The following is a 14,448-nucleotide window of genomic DNA, read 5'->3' as shown; positions in this document are numbered from 1 at the left end:
ACCCACAAACCCTGCTTTTGTGTACTGCTGCCACCTAAAGGAAGGAAATGCAACTACAACAAGGCGCTGTTTTAAGTTTTTTTTCTAAAACATTTTTTTACCCGAATAATGTTTACTTTTAATTTTTATATACAGATACAGTCGATGAATTAGCCTGTTACTGTCTATTTCTGTAACAATTCACTAACTGAAACACACTGTATGGATTAATTACACACAAACTGAAGTTTTCAGCAAAGTATTCTCTGAATTATTACTTCATGTTTAAAGGTCAATTCAATGTGGTAATATTACATCAGACAAATACAAAAATAATTTTTAATGCATAAATATTCATTTAATAAAATATTAATACCCGCTTAAAGGCTTTTTAAAAAATAAACTGAGTTTGACATGTGACTGCATTACAAAATACATTTTTTGCACTTTTTTTGCTAAAAAGCAGAGTAGTGGTGATAGCCTTATGGATGTGTAGCATTTTTTCTACTCAAGATATATGTTGAGCAAGTGTGTGTGCGTGTGCACGAGTACTCTCTTGCTCTCTCTCTTTTTATATATTTTATCTTCACCCTGAGTGCCAATAAACGTGGACTATCTGTTGTACATTTGAACACAATCATTTGTAAAGGTAATACATTTTGAAAAAAGACAAAGAAAAACATCTTTAAAGCCATTTATTTTTCATCAAAGATGAGAAAAAAATAAAATGCATCCTTTTGTCTTCAGACACTGCAGTGAGGAGAATTTAACAGGCAGTTTATTGTTTTACTGAGACGGATCTTCAGGTCCAGGTGGTCTCACAGGCCGGACCTCCAGAACCTCAGCGAACCCCTGTCCAAACCAGCAGGTGACGTCCGCCGTGTCCAGGGAGAAGAAGAAGAGTCTGTCTCTGCATCGGGTTCTCCTGTAAACTGACCTGGGGTCTGCTGACAGCACAGCCCTGATGGCGGCGCCGGCCTCCTCTGGACTGCGCAGAAACTTAAACCTGGGTCTGTCGCACTCAGACGGTTCTGTTAAGAGAGACGTGGTTTTAAAACAAGGGTGTCTAGATTGTGGCTTTTGAGCCATTTGTGGCCCTTAGACTGATATTTTGTGGCACTCAACTGCAGTTCAAGAATGATACAAATTTGTTTACTAAACTTTTTTAAAATCGTGGTAAAATTATTGCTAATATAATTTTTTTGCAATGGAAAATGTTAAGCATAACACAAAGTATTTGTCATTTTATAACCAGGCTTTAATAGTAACTAGAACCGTGTTTATCGAGAAACTTTTACTGAAAATCCACTTTTGCTGCATTCAAATTTGCTTTAATTAACTGATTAAAATTGGTGAATTACAGCTGGCATTTGAAAGAAAATGACCTAAATGTCCTTCTTACAACTGAGAATAAATTTGTTTGAATCAGCCTGAAAAAATAAAAAAAACTAGAAGCCTTTCTTTTGATACGGTAAATGGGCACAATCCTTTTTACATTTTGAATTTATCATGAATAACATCTCTTTTCTACAAAAAAAAGTCAAATAAAAAAATTAGACAACTTTCTTTGCATGCTTTAATTTAGTTTAGTTTTGCTTGTGAATACCTTTTACTTAACAATTTTGGCTCATGTAACAAAAAGTTTGGAGATTTTTGTTTTAAAAGAAGTCAGAAACAACAGCGCCATCTTGTGGAGGTCATAAACTTTTACCTATTGTCTTACCAGAGGAATGTGCAGGAAGAAACGCGTCCAGCTGTTTCTGAGCTTGAGGGGTGAAACGCACATCCAGACTGGAAACCGGAGGCTCTCTGATCCAGTCGGCGATGGTTGTACTGGAATCACTGCCATAACTGGGCCGGTCCACGATCTCTGCTGCTGGTTCGGTTTTTCCACAGTCTGACACTTTGTTTTTGTCCTCACAGTCAGGTGGTGTCAGATCAGCTTCGTTTACATAAGACTCCACTTCTTTCAGCAAACTAGCAGCTTCTTTGGGAAAAACCTGAGTCTGTGGCGGCGTTAAACAAACTCCTAATTCCGATTTCTGTTTCAGGTGAAGAATCTCATCATCATCATCTGTCTTGTCTTCCTGATGGAAGCTTGAGATGTTCACCTCCTTCTCTTCAGTCTGTAGATCTGGGTTTGATTCCAGCCGCTTTCTCGTGTTGAGAGAGTCGTATTCTGGGATGTACGGTTTAATGTCCAGGACTGGAGTGCCGGCAATCATATCAATATCTGAGAGATGCAGCGTGTCACCTAGAAAATGAATTAAATATTTTAGGATTTAATCAAAACGCCGCACACCACAAGAACTATAAACCCACTGCATGTTATTGTTTACATGGGGAAATTTCATGGAGAACGCTGGAAAGCAAAAAGTTGAGTCTTTCACATGCCATCCATAACTGTGCTGCCACGACATAAAACAAAGTGAAACCTATAAAAATTATTAATTTAGTGACAGCAAAATAATGCAGAGAAACCATTGAAGAACTACAACGCTCAGCACAGACCCTTTGCTATAGCAACTGACAACAGCAAGGTGACTAATATGTCAGGAGTCAACACCAAAAAAAAAACACACAAAAAGCAGAACATTCAGTCTATTACAGTTTTATGTTTTTAGGCTTGATGTTTACTTTGCGATTTTTAATAAGTGATTGCTGTGGTAGATTAGCTAATTTAAATCTACTGAATCTACGGTCGCCTTTTTTTAACTAAATTGTAAGACAACAAATTCTGCAGCACATCTACATGTTACGGTTGTCAAAGTCAAGCCAGAAAACTGACCTATTACTTCCGTCTCTCGCCATTTTTTTCCATTTAAAGCTTTTTCCTGACCTGTATTTTTAGTGTTACAGGTCAAGATTCAGTATTTTTACCGACTGAATCTAGTAGGCCTAGTGATGACAAAGAAGTGTGTCCCTTTTCTTTTATACATCATATGTACATTTATTATTTAGTGCATGATGTTGACGACTTGACAGCTAAAACTAATGCTAGTCATTGTCAGCGAACAGCTTTTTGCCCTCCAGCAGGGAGCAGAGGGGCGGGATTTTCACTCGTGAATTCCCACAGCAATATGTCTACATCCATCTCATGCAAAATGGCTTCATACCTTGAATTTTATCCAGCTTGGCCAGGGTCAGTCCTAGGGAGTTTGGTCGGTGTGGACTTCGTGTCGAGTAAACTCCAACTCTCTGTCCGTTCAGCCTGGGAGGTTTCACCTTGGCTTTGTAACCCTGATGTCCGTTTTTATGGAAAAGAAAAATAATCCTGTAAAGATTGAATGTTATCAATAAAGGTCCACTTCCAAACTTCAAAAATTGCAGAAAAAAGTAGCAAAAACATAATATTTTGATGTCCTACTCAATGAAGAAAGGTTTCTGCTTAAGATCATCTCAGGGCTATATTTGTGGTTACAAAAGATAATTTTGGGATCTTCAAGCAATAATGCTCCTCAGCATGGGGTGGAGTGGTAAGTGGCCAGTTTGACCGGAATAAGTTCAAAACTACATATGGGTTGGAAAAGAGTCTCTGCCTCAAAGGCAGAGTTTAAGTTTCTTGTATAATGGCTAAAGAGAATATCAGCCAACAGGAGATAAGTGCGCAGTGACCCATCATGGAGGTAGATAGCTTGTTTGCTAGCTAGCTAATTAGCCAAGGATATATTAGTAGTCAGCTAATGGTAGGTTTTCTTGCTTCCACGAGAAGCAAGAAAAACTTAATAGAATATACCAGATTAAATAATCCCACCACAACAAAATTTAAGGCCTGTGATTAACACATTTAAGGGCAAAGTTGTTTTTTCCCCAATAAATTTAAAACAATTTAAGGCCTTAATTTTAGATACATAAATTTAAGACTCTTTCAGGATGTGCAGACACCATAATTTGGGCTTCATCTGCAATTATGTGGATTTTGATTCAGTTTATCAAGGTGAAAAAAGGAACTGAGCTGAAAATCCCATCATGCCACCAGTTTTCGCATCAAGTGTCTGAAACAACCCTGGGGCAGATAGAGAACCTCACCGCATTTTCCTCCTACTCATGTTAATTTTGCATCTCAAACTAACATCAACAACAACTTTGAATTTTCCTGAATAAACTATTAAACAAATTTCCTAGAATCAGTTTAATTCATTTATTTCATAAAGCACAACAACAAAAGAATAAGAGGTCAAGCATTCGGCCTTGGGGGACTCCATAAGAAAATGTTGATCACTTTGAAACCATATTGGACATGTAGATTTAATTTAGTTAGAATTAGCAATTCTTTCCTGTAGTTTATGAAATAAATAAATTAAACAGTGTTTATCAGAAGGTCAGAAGGTCACGAGCAGGACAAAACCCATTCGAGGCTTTTCTAAGCTTGACAGGTTAAAGGAATCCTGGAGATATGTGCAGTGTATGCGTGGCGTACCAGACATGTGAGTACTGCTCGAGGCCCAGTACCGAATGTTCGGGGTTGTTGAAAACGCTCTGCTGGATTCGCAGCTGAGCCCGTGACGGGCTGCAGATAGTCGGCTGCCTGGGCGTCCCGTTCTTCACGGAAAAACAGGAGCTGATGTAACCGATCGGCACAGTCCGGATGTTTCCTGCAGAGTGGTTAAAATATTTTAAAAGCAGGTAGTTCAATCGAAACAGGAGAGGAAAACGCAGCACATACATATATAATTTTTTTGGTTTGTTTACATCTAACCTAACTCAGTGGAAGGTTTGGATTGTATGAAGACCAAGTTAATTCTTAAGACACTGGATTCTCAACACCTTAATAATCTTGTGGGAGTTTTGGTTTGACGTCATCATTTTCAGTTCAAATAAATAATACTTTATTTTTCTCAAAGAGGAATTAAACGGTGTAACTTATATCATCCAAGTAACTTAAAAGACTTTTTGTGGAAGGTGACGCTGTGGGCAGAAAGGATCTCCAATAGCAGTCAGTGTTGCAACAAGTCTGAAAAGACCGCTGACAGAAGACTGTATAGCAGTCATGATATGCCAATAGCTAGATTTTCAGGCAGCAGAGCTGATAATCCACAGGAACATGTCTTGGATGACATCATCAGTTGTTGGCTAGTACTGCTAATCCACTTTATTTGCTTTTGCTGTTCCTCTTTGAATCTCTGTCTGTCGGTTTGGTCAGAAACCCAGGCAGGGAGACTTTGGAGTCAGGGATATGATATTTATGGTTGATAGGAGAGATGGTTTGTTTGAAAAATGACCCATCGTTGTCATGATTACACATCTTGATATTTAACAGTTTGACAACTTCAGCTGTAAAGTTAAAGTAGTCAACCGTACGACAGGTGAGGCTCTGACCGCACGTCACTGATATCCACCTTGTTCTAATGCGTCTGGCGCTGATAACGAAGATGAGCAATCTTTTTTATTGTGGCCAGAAGAGTCAGCCTTTGACACAGCAGCCTGAATCGACATCAGATGTTTGCGATGCGCTCTGACAGCCCCGTCCAACGTCTGTCTGTTTAGAAAAGATGGAAGAAAAAAAGGATATTACTGGAGTACAAAACTGGAGACATCTGACCTCCCACCCTCACATTCTGGTTAAAGGGCTATTTCACTACTTGTAAGAAATATGGATACCTTAGTTCAAAATCTAAAATACTTCAGATTTGAATAAACACTACCAAAAATAAATTTGGCCTCAACCTGTGACCTATATTTTAACATGTTACATACTTGAATATTCCCTTTTTATAATTTTGCTTCATGTTCTTTTTGAATGTTTTGAAAAGTGCTATACAAATTACATATATTTGTTATTTTTGAAAACATAAAGAGAAGCCATTTATACCACCTTAGAAGAGGGGAGGCTTGAAAATGCCAAGAGTTAATCTAGTCAAAAATGGACAAAATTATTATGCAACTGACAGAAATGTTTCAAAATGCATTTAAAATGCAGTTCATGATATACCAAACTATCAATAAATCAATGCAGTGGAATAAACTAAAAAAAACGAATTGCACAAGACGCATTTTTAGGAATAATTTACCCTGAAATAATCCAATTCAGGTAAGATCAGCCTGAGGTTTTTTTTATTATCATTTAATAACTATGTCAAATCAAATAAAGTTCAGATTTAGTGAAACAGCCCTTTAACCAGCAGCCCAATCGGATGCTAACTTCAGCTTGATCTTTTAAAAGTTAAACATACCTCAGATTTTTTATTTCTTTCCGCATAACAGAAACTTGTTGATTCATCTTCTTCATGTTCTCCCCGCAGTGTTCACACAGCGGACTCATTTTCACAGACACGAAGAAGAAACAACGAGGGAAAACAGGTTTCACCGGGTTAGCCAGAAAATAATAAAGATAGTAGCTAACCCATATGAGCCAACCGTCGTCCGAACGTCATGACGGAGGGCGCAGCTCGACGTTGGCGTGGAGGAAGCACGTGTTGGATTTTATTGTTGGCCAACAAAGACTATTTACAGTGAAAAACACACAGTTTACATGAGGCATTATAGCGCCCAGCTGAGCATGTACAGAGCGTGAAACACTATAATAGCCGCTTTATTATCATTAACTAAAATTTTGCGGCCATGGGAGAAAATAATTGAGTGGATTTAGATTGTTTACACATTCATGCTTCTAACAGCAGGTGGCAGCAGAAAGGCAGGTGAAATGATAAAAAAAAGTGGCCTTGAGAGCTTGATGTTATAACAAGAAGTCATTATAATTACTTCAGTAGACGCAAATATAAAAGCACTCTCAAAAAGCAGTTTTTGGAAACCTACAAAAACAACCAAGCAGTTTGTTTCATCTAATTTTTATAACATATTACAAGTCTATTCCTAGTAACTGTATTCACGGTGCAGTAGTATGTATCTATAATACAGTGATTTGTGTGTTTTCTCTTTCTGACTGACACTTTTAATGAGATCCTTCAATAACCTCTCCGAAACAATGACTTTAGATAAAGGATGCAGATGTCCAGTAAAAGCTACCAGGACAGCTAAAGGGTATGTTCAAGTTTCAGGGCAATCAGATTCACTATAATAACAGAATAAAGTTAGTCCAAAGGATCAGGACATTTATATAACCATATCTGCAACGTTTAGTTACAGGTATGGTTATAGACTGATTACACTTGGGCTGGTGTTTTCAAACTTTTTTCTCAGTAATTATGACAATTATTTATTACCAAACTCTCTACCTCAATATGTACAACAGAAACAAAGATCCTTCACAGAACCCTTATTTTTTTCTTATAGTACCAATTTTTAAAAGCTTTGTTCTGTTCTAGGTTGAACTTTGTAATTATTGTCACTGTGTGATTCAGTTAGTGGAGCAGACAATGGGTCGTTTACTTCAACTCTCCACGCTCTTTCCTGTCAAGTAACTGATAAAAAAAAAGTATAAGTTCTAGTTTTTTAACTTCTCTTTAACTTGATGAGCCTAAACATAAAAATGTAATTCATCAAAATTTACACAACTTTCTGTCTCAGACGATAATAATGACGAGCTTTTCATGATGTAAGCAGGGAATTTTATTTAATCTATTTTTTTACAAAATTAAATGAAAAATAATTCACTATTACAATTACAAGTTATTCTTAGTTAAATAGTGAAAGTAAAATTTAGCTCTTTACTCAATGCAAAGTACAAAAAAATAAAAGACAAATTTGTATTAGTTTGCAGTAAAGCACATTTCAGAATAAATAACCAATGCAGGTATGGTTTGCATTCAAGCATTTTTTTCACATAAGCAATAACAGTAACACTTTATTTAACGGGTTGTGAATAAGATTGTCATGACACCGTCAGAAACACGACATAACACCTGTCATGAACATGAGTAAGGCTTCATGAATATTTATGACATGAAGTCAAATAAAGTGTTACAGCAATAAAAATTGTCTCTCTGCAATAAGAAAAAGCACACTAACCAAAATAAACTTCAGACACACAGTGTGACCTTAAACAAGAAAAAAAGGGATGTGGGTTTTCTAGATCTGGACTGAAGTGACATTTGATGGGGAAAGTTTATATCTGATTCCCTGGCAGGTATTCCTGAGGCAGACTAGGGCTGGATAGCGTTGGGATTGAGTATATTTTGTTTTGGCCGGCCGTGTTCATCAGTGGAGTTTCATCTAAACCTGGAAGAGATATATAGATAAAACGGTTAAAAAACAGTTAAGGCTGGTTAATCTGACTTTTTGTTACTGATAAGAAGCGCGTGAAGAAATGTAAACTCTGCCTGAACTTGGCAACATTTGTTTATTTGAACGTCTCACACTGGGTTTCACGTTTTATTATTAATATTACTGTTATTTATTTTGTCTTCATTCATATGCTCTGAACTGCTATTACTTGCGGTTAAGGAATTTATTGTATATATTCTATTATCTGTTATTGTTTTTAACAACTGAAAAACAATAAAAAATTAAGTTAAAAATGTAATAAAAGCTGCAGTACATTTTTTACTTTTAAAAATGTATGTTTTATATTTGACATATTTTTTAAAAGTGCCAAAATGTTGGCATAATAAGAGGTAGATAATATGTGAAAGATCCAGCTCCTGTTATAATTACTGAAGAAATGTACCGGTCCTAGCTAAAAACAACCAATCAGAGCCAGGAGGAGTGTTTTAGCACTGTCAATCAACCTCATGCACTCACTGCTGAATGTGCTAATTGTGGGGAAACAGCTTACTGTTACAAGAAAAGCATTTATCAGCCATCATCAGTGGATAAGTCAATCAGCATTCACAACAGGCTGTAATAGCTACAGCTTAGCAGAGAACAAAGGAAGGTGATAGACAGCGCTAAGACCCGCCTCCTGGCTCTGATTGGTTGTTCTAGTTAGGACTGTGAGAAAGCAGAGGAGTTTGACTTTTTCACAGATTATCTGTCTCATACCATTTTGTCACAATATGGTATGAATAACAAAAAATATATATTTTTAATAAAAGTTACATTCTGCAGCTTCAAAGAGAGCATCATCAGAACATTCCTACCTTCATCTGTTCTATCGTTTTCTGAAGGAGAGATGTCCTTTTCATCATCTGGGCCCAAGTCTTCTATCAGAACCTGTTCTGGGGTCTCTCTGTCTGGAGATTCTGGGTAGAGCTCCTCCACCTGGGGAGGAGGCGGAACTGCAGCTGAAGCGACATTTGCGACTGCAGCTGGAAGGTCCTGGGATGAAGCTTGGACTGGAAAAGGATCTGGAAATTGAACTGGAACATCATCGGAGGTTTGAACTTCAATTGGGTCATCATCAGGAGATTGAACTGGGATTGGTACCATGTAAGAGGCTTTTACTGGGATTGAAGCGGCATAGGGAACTTGTACTGGTTCCGGAGCGGCATAGGGAGCTTTTACTGGGACTGGGACAGAATACTGAGGTTTTACTGGGAGTGGAGCGGAATAGGAAACTTGTATTGGGACTGACACAGCATAGGGATCTTGTACTGGTTCTGGAGCTGCATATTGAGCTTTTACTGGGACTGAAGTGGCATAGGAATTTTGCACTGGGACCTGCACATCTGGAACTGAATACTGGGCTGGAACTGGAGCAGAATCTACTTCTAGCTTCTCAAAAAGTGAGTTTTGGACCACCATATGAGCAGGTGCATCTACATCTGGAGTTTGTTGTGACTCCACAGTCGGGACGCCAATCTGAGAGGTCAGTATTTGACCCGAGATGACCTCTTCAGCCTCTTCCTGAAGCAGTGGGAACTGCAGGACAGGGTCGGTCTTCCGAGGCCTCCCTCTCCTTTTGGTGCCGCTCTTGTTTTCGCCTCGTGACCTTTTCCTCTGGCTCTCCACCCTGAAAGAGTCCAGCTAATTGTTAAGCTAGCTGACACAGGGCGGTGTGATGCATTGGCTAAGCTAATAGTACAAAGTTCCTGGCTCTGATCTGGGGCGTCATAGACCCACCAGAGCAACCTTTGCTTTCCTCTTGCTCCATATTCAACATAAATGAGATGAGAGATAAGCAGCCAGAACTGATAGTGTTACCGTCATGCACTGTAAAGAAACATTAACATCTACTTTGACCTTGAATATTCTGCATAAGCATTTGAACTCGTATTTTCGCTGACATGGTTTGTCTTCACAGAAATTTACCCAAAAACCCACTGGTTAGTTTCCTTCTCTTCTGCTTCGGCTTTTCTCTTCCTGAGAAGCTCCCTGTCTCTCAGTCGCCGCCGGATCCCGCCTGAAACAAATTCATAACAAAAAACTTTAGTATAAACTTAAATATGGACTAATCTGCAGCTGTTTGACACACAGCAACAGAAAGACCTGGTTTCTGTTGTAGGATTATTCCTCTCTGGCTGCACACTGATCACTCTTGCACTGAAATTCTTGCCTAGTATTTTGTGTCTAGTTGCTAAAGCAAATATCTTAGTTCACTTGAAATAATACAATTAAAAAAAACTTTTCAGCAAGATATGGGAGTTTGTTTTAATAATTCCTTAATATTGATGGAAAAGTAGTAATTAAATTGGCCAATTATTTCACTTATGATATGGAAAAATATCTATCTATAAGTGAAATTATCTGCCAGTGTAACTCATAATTTTTCATCAATATTATATTATTGACTTAAAATAAGCTGAAAAATTACTTTTCAGTTAGTTTTGCCTTACTTCAAGTCTAATAAGATATTTGCACCAGAAACTAGAGAAAAATACTTTGTAAAATTGTATATTTTTGCAATACGGGAACAATCTTTGACTTTAAAATAAATCCCCTAAGACAGAAACTGCGTCTGTCAGATCAAATGCAAATAAATAAATTAAAAAAGAAGCAGAACTAATACCTTCCTCCTCAAGTTGGTTTTCATTCTCCGCTTCTTGTAAATTCTCCTGTTGCGACGTTTCCTCCATTCTGGCAGCAGATATGAATGAATTCAACTGTAAAGGCGCACAAGTAAACAGCGCGCAGAACAGAAAAAAAAACTGTGTTGTCTCTTCCCACCCCCTCCTCTAGACGAATTATCTGGTTAACCATTACTCAGAGCTGGGAGAGTTCTTGCAGCTTGGGCCTTATCGTGTTTGTAAAGCTGGAGGAGTTGGCACTGAGCTGTCAGAGGGAGAAAAAAAACTGTAAAGCAAGAGAAAGTTGCGTGTTTGGAAAGGAGGATGGAGGCGGTCAGTGTGTGAATGGTGTAAACGTTTGCATGCAACCTGCTGAATTATTTTGTTACAAGCAAAAAAGTTAGAGTTTTGTTCACATTTCTGTACAAAAATCAAACATAATCAGAACAGCTCCCCAGAAAGCCTCCCTGCAGGTGTTTTAGGCAGAAGCAAACAAAGTGAGATGAGAGATCCCACCCTTCAGACTGCAGCAGGGTTCATCCCCTCCTTATCGCTCAGACGGAGCGCGCTCAGTTGGGAGTGTTCCCAATCTGCTCTCAGCATATTGAGTCCCCATGTGTGTGTTCAAGCCACTCAGAGGAGAAAATAAAACCAAACGAACAGATTAAAAGACACTAAACGTCCAAGCTGTTTAGAGAATGCGGAATAAGGAAATTCCTCGATTCAAGAGGAACAGCAGTTTTCTGCTTGACATTATCAGTCGGTGAAGGAGGACACATTTTCTTTTGTAAAACTGGGTTTCTTAAATTCACAACGCCTTATTCCAATCAGGTTAAGATCTGGGCTTTGACTGGGCCATTGTGTCAACTGGATTCCTGTCTTTGTCAGCCAATGGTGTGGATGACCCAGCTTCATTTTATGTGACCATATTTTGGTCTCATCTGTCAAAAATTGTTCTAGAAGACTTGTGGACTTTGTTGTTTTCTTTTTAGAGAAAAGCCACAAAAATAGTCAAATTTCTTGTTTTTGTACACAAACTTAGTGAACAGGAGGCTTCTTTTGCTCCTGAAATAATGAATTCTAATTTGAAAACTTTTTAAAATAAAAAATAATTATAGTAAATAATATAGAAACTAAATTAATAAACTGAAAGTAAATAAAACTAATTTCATTTCATTTCATTTCATTTGTGGGAGTCCCAAAGAATGTATCTCAAGTTGGTTCACGCCTTAAAAACTGCTTTCTAACTCATCAGTTTTGTATTTGAGTCATTATAGTCAGAAAAAAAATTACTAAATTTCTGCCCAAAAAACAAATTTTTTTTTTTTAAATTGCTAAGTTTCAAAAGTCAAATATTTCCAGGGTTTATTTTTAGTTTAATAGCTCGGTGTGTGTCATGCTGCTTTTTAAATTGTAACTAACCCCCTTGTGAAAGCATAACCCACCCCAGACAAAATTTTTAAAAAATTCCACTAAAGTGGGCGGGGCCATGTGATAAATGGGCGTGGCTATGTGTGGGGGTGTGGTCAGGACCAGGGAAAGCACATCTGCCAACTTAGCTTCTTTATCACCATATTTAGCAACATTTTCAGACTCCTCTGGTGACTTTTTTCTGTGTTGCTGGAGACTTTGGCCACAACATATGAAAACAACAATCACTGTGCATTTAGAAAAAATGCTGTTTTCTTTGATTAAAAGAAAGCTTATCATTAATTATAACACGGTGATAAACTGGTTAAAAGTTAAAACCATCAACTCTTTGTACAAATAGGTAATCATATGTCATTATTATTAAACATAGGTTCTGGGGTACCACAAGAATCAGTATTCGGCCCAAACTGTTTGTAATGTATTTAAGTGACATGTTATGTGTTGAATATGGTGAAATAACGGGATGTTCTTTAATTTTCTTGCTGCCAGGAATACTGATTAACCAATCTGTCAGATTTATGTGTATAAGACATTTCAATTGTATAGCATTGTCTGATTGTTCTTTTAGGCAGACTTGTGAAGACACTGTTGCAGTAATCAATACGACTAAAGATAAGAACTTTGATGAGTTTCTTTAAATCTTGCTGGAAGAATAGTCCTGTAATCCTGGAAATGTTCTTCAGGCTTTTTAACTGTCTTCATGTGACTTTGAATATTCAGGTCTGAGTCCATCACTGCACTCAGATTTCAGGCCTGATTACTAGTTTCTAGCTGTGATAACTGAACTAGTGAATGGATATTCCAGGTATAGATGTTTTTACGTCACAGTTAATAGAGATGGTAATCTCAATTGCCCTCATTGTGACATCAGTAACACCATTTGATTGGATCTCTGTTGAATTAGTCATAAAAGCACAAGGGTGATGCTGTCACTTCTGGATATATTGGTGAAAAGTGTTTTGGATTACTACTCACAGTAACTTCTAAAACTATAAAATCTGGTTGATTGAAAGAAAAATATAAGTATTTTTCTGTATTTTCATGTCTTTATATGTCTTCAGATTAAATCCTAAAATCTTTGAGCTGAGATAGACTCCTTCTAGGTATGCATGGGCCTCCAAATTACGGAAGCCAGAAAGCAGGAAGGACTGTCAGCCACCCTCAGCTCCTAAAACTGAGGAACGTCTGTGTGATCAACCAAATGATACTACAGCGCCATCTACAGGCTGCAGTTGTAGCGTCTGGAAAGGATTTCCACTAAGACCTATAAAAACATCTAATAAATTTGTTAAAATCCAGATTTCTAGAGATAAATTTGTTTTATTTTTATTTTTTAACCACAGCAATAGTCACATTTAGAAATATTCTGCAGTGTTTAGGACTTCAGGGTGTCAGGAAGTAAATGCATTGGGTTGAAGGAGGGGGACCGAGGCTCCTCGTGTGCACAATGCTCTCTTTGCTCCAAACCTCTTTCCAAGCCATGTGTCCCAGCCGAGAAGAAAAAGGGAGAAGGAGAGAAGTATTTTTGGATTCTTTTTCAGACAAAGCATGATTTCACAACAGATTTTAAGTTGGACTGAGTTACACCGTACAGTTTATGGTGGCAGAAATGTAACAATTTATGAAATGATAGATTTTATCTTGATTGAGTTGTGTTTAACAGCAAAACACAATTAGTCTATTCAATTTTACTATAAAGTGTTACATCTTTGGATGTTTTTAATGTGTGTTTTTCCAAATACAAATTGCTTTTAACTTGTAAAACTGTAAGTAATGTTCAATCTTTTTTCACTAATTTATAACTGATAATAGAGTGAAAAAATATTTCCTGCTAAGGGTTAAGAAAATTATCTATATAATCTAATAAAATTCTAAGACAAAGATTGTTTTCCATTTCCTGTTATATCGGAAAGAATATTAACATATATAAACATGAATTATGAGGTTCAACTAACAAACAGAGCAATACTCAGATGTGTAAAATACTCTATGCACATCCAAATCAATAACAAGTGTAATGATTCAGAATAGGTTTAAATAACATTACAAAATACTTCAATGGAATCAAAAATGTAATTTATTTTGGATCTCTTTAAAGGTTAAAGGTAGAACCAATAAATATTTTTTATTCGATTGAAAAATATACTGAAAGAATAAGCTAAAAACCTGATTTGTGAAGTATTTTGATTCTAATCACAATGTTTTTTAAAAAGAGCATTGAGGAAAATAATCTCTATTGGCTTTGACTGAGTGC

At 37.2% G+C, this 14,448-nt stretch overlaps 2 protein-coding genes across 3 annotated transcripts; both read right to left on the bottom strand.

Annotated features, from left to right (window-relative positions):
* Positions 1-659: 659 nt before the first annotated feature.
* Positions 660-6,609, bottom strand: LOC129351058 (tRNA (adenine(37)-N6)-methyltransferase-like). The gene is made up of 6 exons (XM_055019831.1): positions 6,153-6,609; positions 5,319-5,458; positions 4,400-4,574; positions 3,096-3,253; positions 1,703-2,233; positions 660-1,010 (listed from the first exon to the last, which is right to left on the bottom strand). Exons 1-6 carry the CDS (start codon positions 6,239-6,241, stop codon positions 766-768), a joined length of 1,338 nt encoding a protein of 445 aa, XP_054875806.1. The 5' UTR covers positions 6,242-6,609; the 3' UTR covers positions 660-765.
* A 1,133-nt stretch (positions 6,610-7,742) lies between these two features.
* LOC129351050 (skin secretory protein xP2-like) lies at positions 7,743-10,949 on the bottom strand. Of its 2 annotated transcripts, none has more exons than XM_055019821.1 (4): positions 10,766-10,949; positions 10,069-10,159; positions 8,958-9,769; positions 7,743-8,097 (listed from the first exon to the last, which is right to left on the bottom strand). In XM_055019821.1, exons 1-4 carry the CDS (start codon positions 10,830-10,832, stop codon positions 7,985-7,987), a joined length of 1,083 nt encoding a protein of 360 aa, XP_054875796.1. In that variant the 5' UTR covers positions 10,833-10,949; the 3' UTR covers positions 7,743-7,984. The 2 variants fall into 2 exon arrangements, with proteins under 2 accessions (XP_054875796.1, XP_054875797.1); XM_055019822.1 differs by having other exon boundaries at positions 10,081-10,159.
* Positions 10,950-14,448: the final 3,499 nt, after the last annotated feature.

The sequence above is a fragment of the Poeciliopsis prolifica genome, unplaced genomic scaffold, assembly GCF_027474105.1.
Source record: "Poeciliopsis prolifica strain line A6 unplaced genomic scaffold, Auburn_PproV2 SCAFFOLD064, whole genome shotgun sequence".
Taxonomy (NCBI): domain Eukaryota; kingdom Metazoa; phylum Chordata; class Actinopteri; order Cyprinodontiformes; family Poeciliidae; genus Poeciliopsis; species Poeciliopsis prolifica.
The sequence above is the reverse complement of the archived record's forward strand: the minus strand, read 5'-3'. Positions and strand labels throughout refer to the sequence as shown.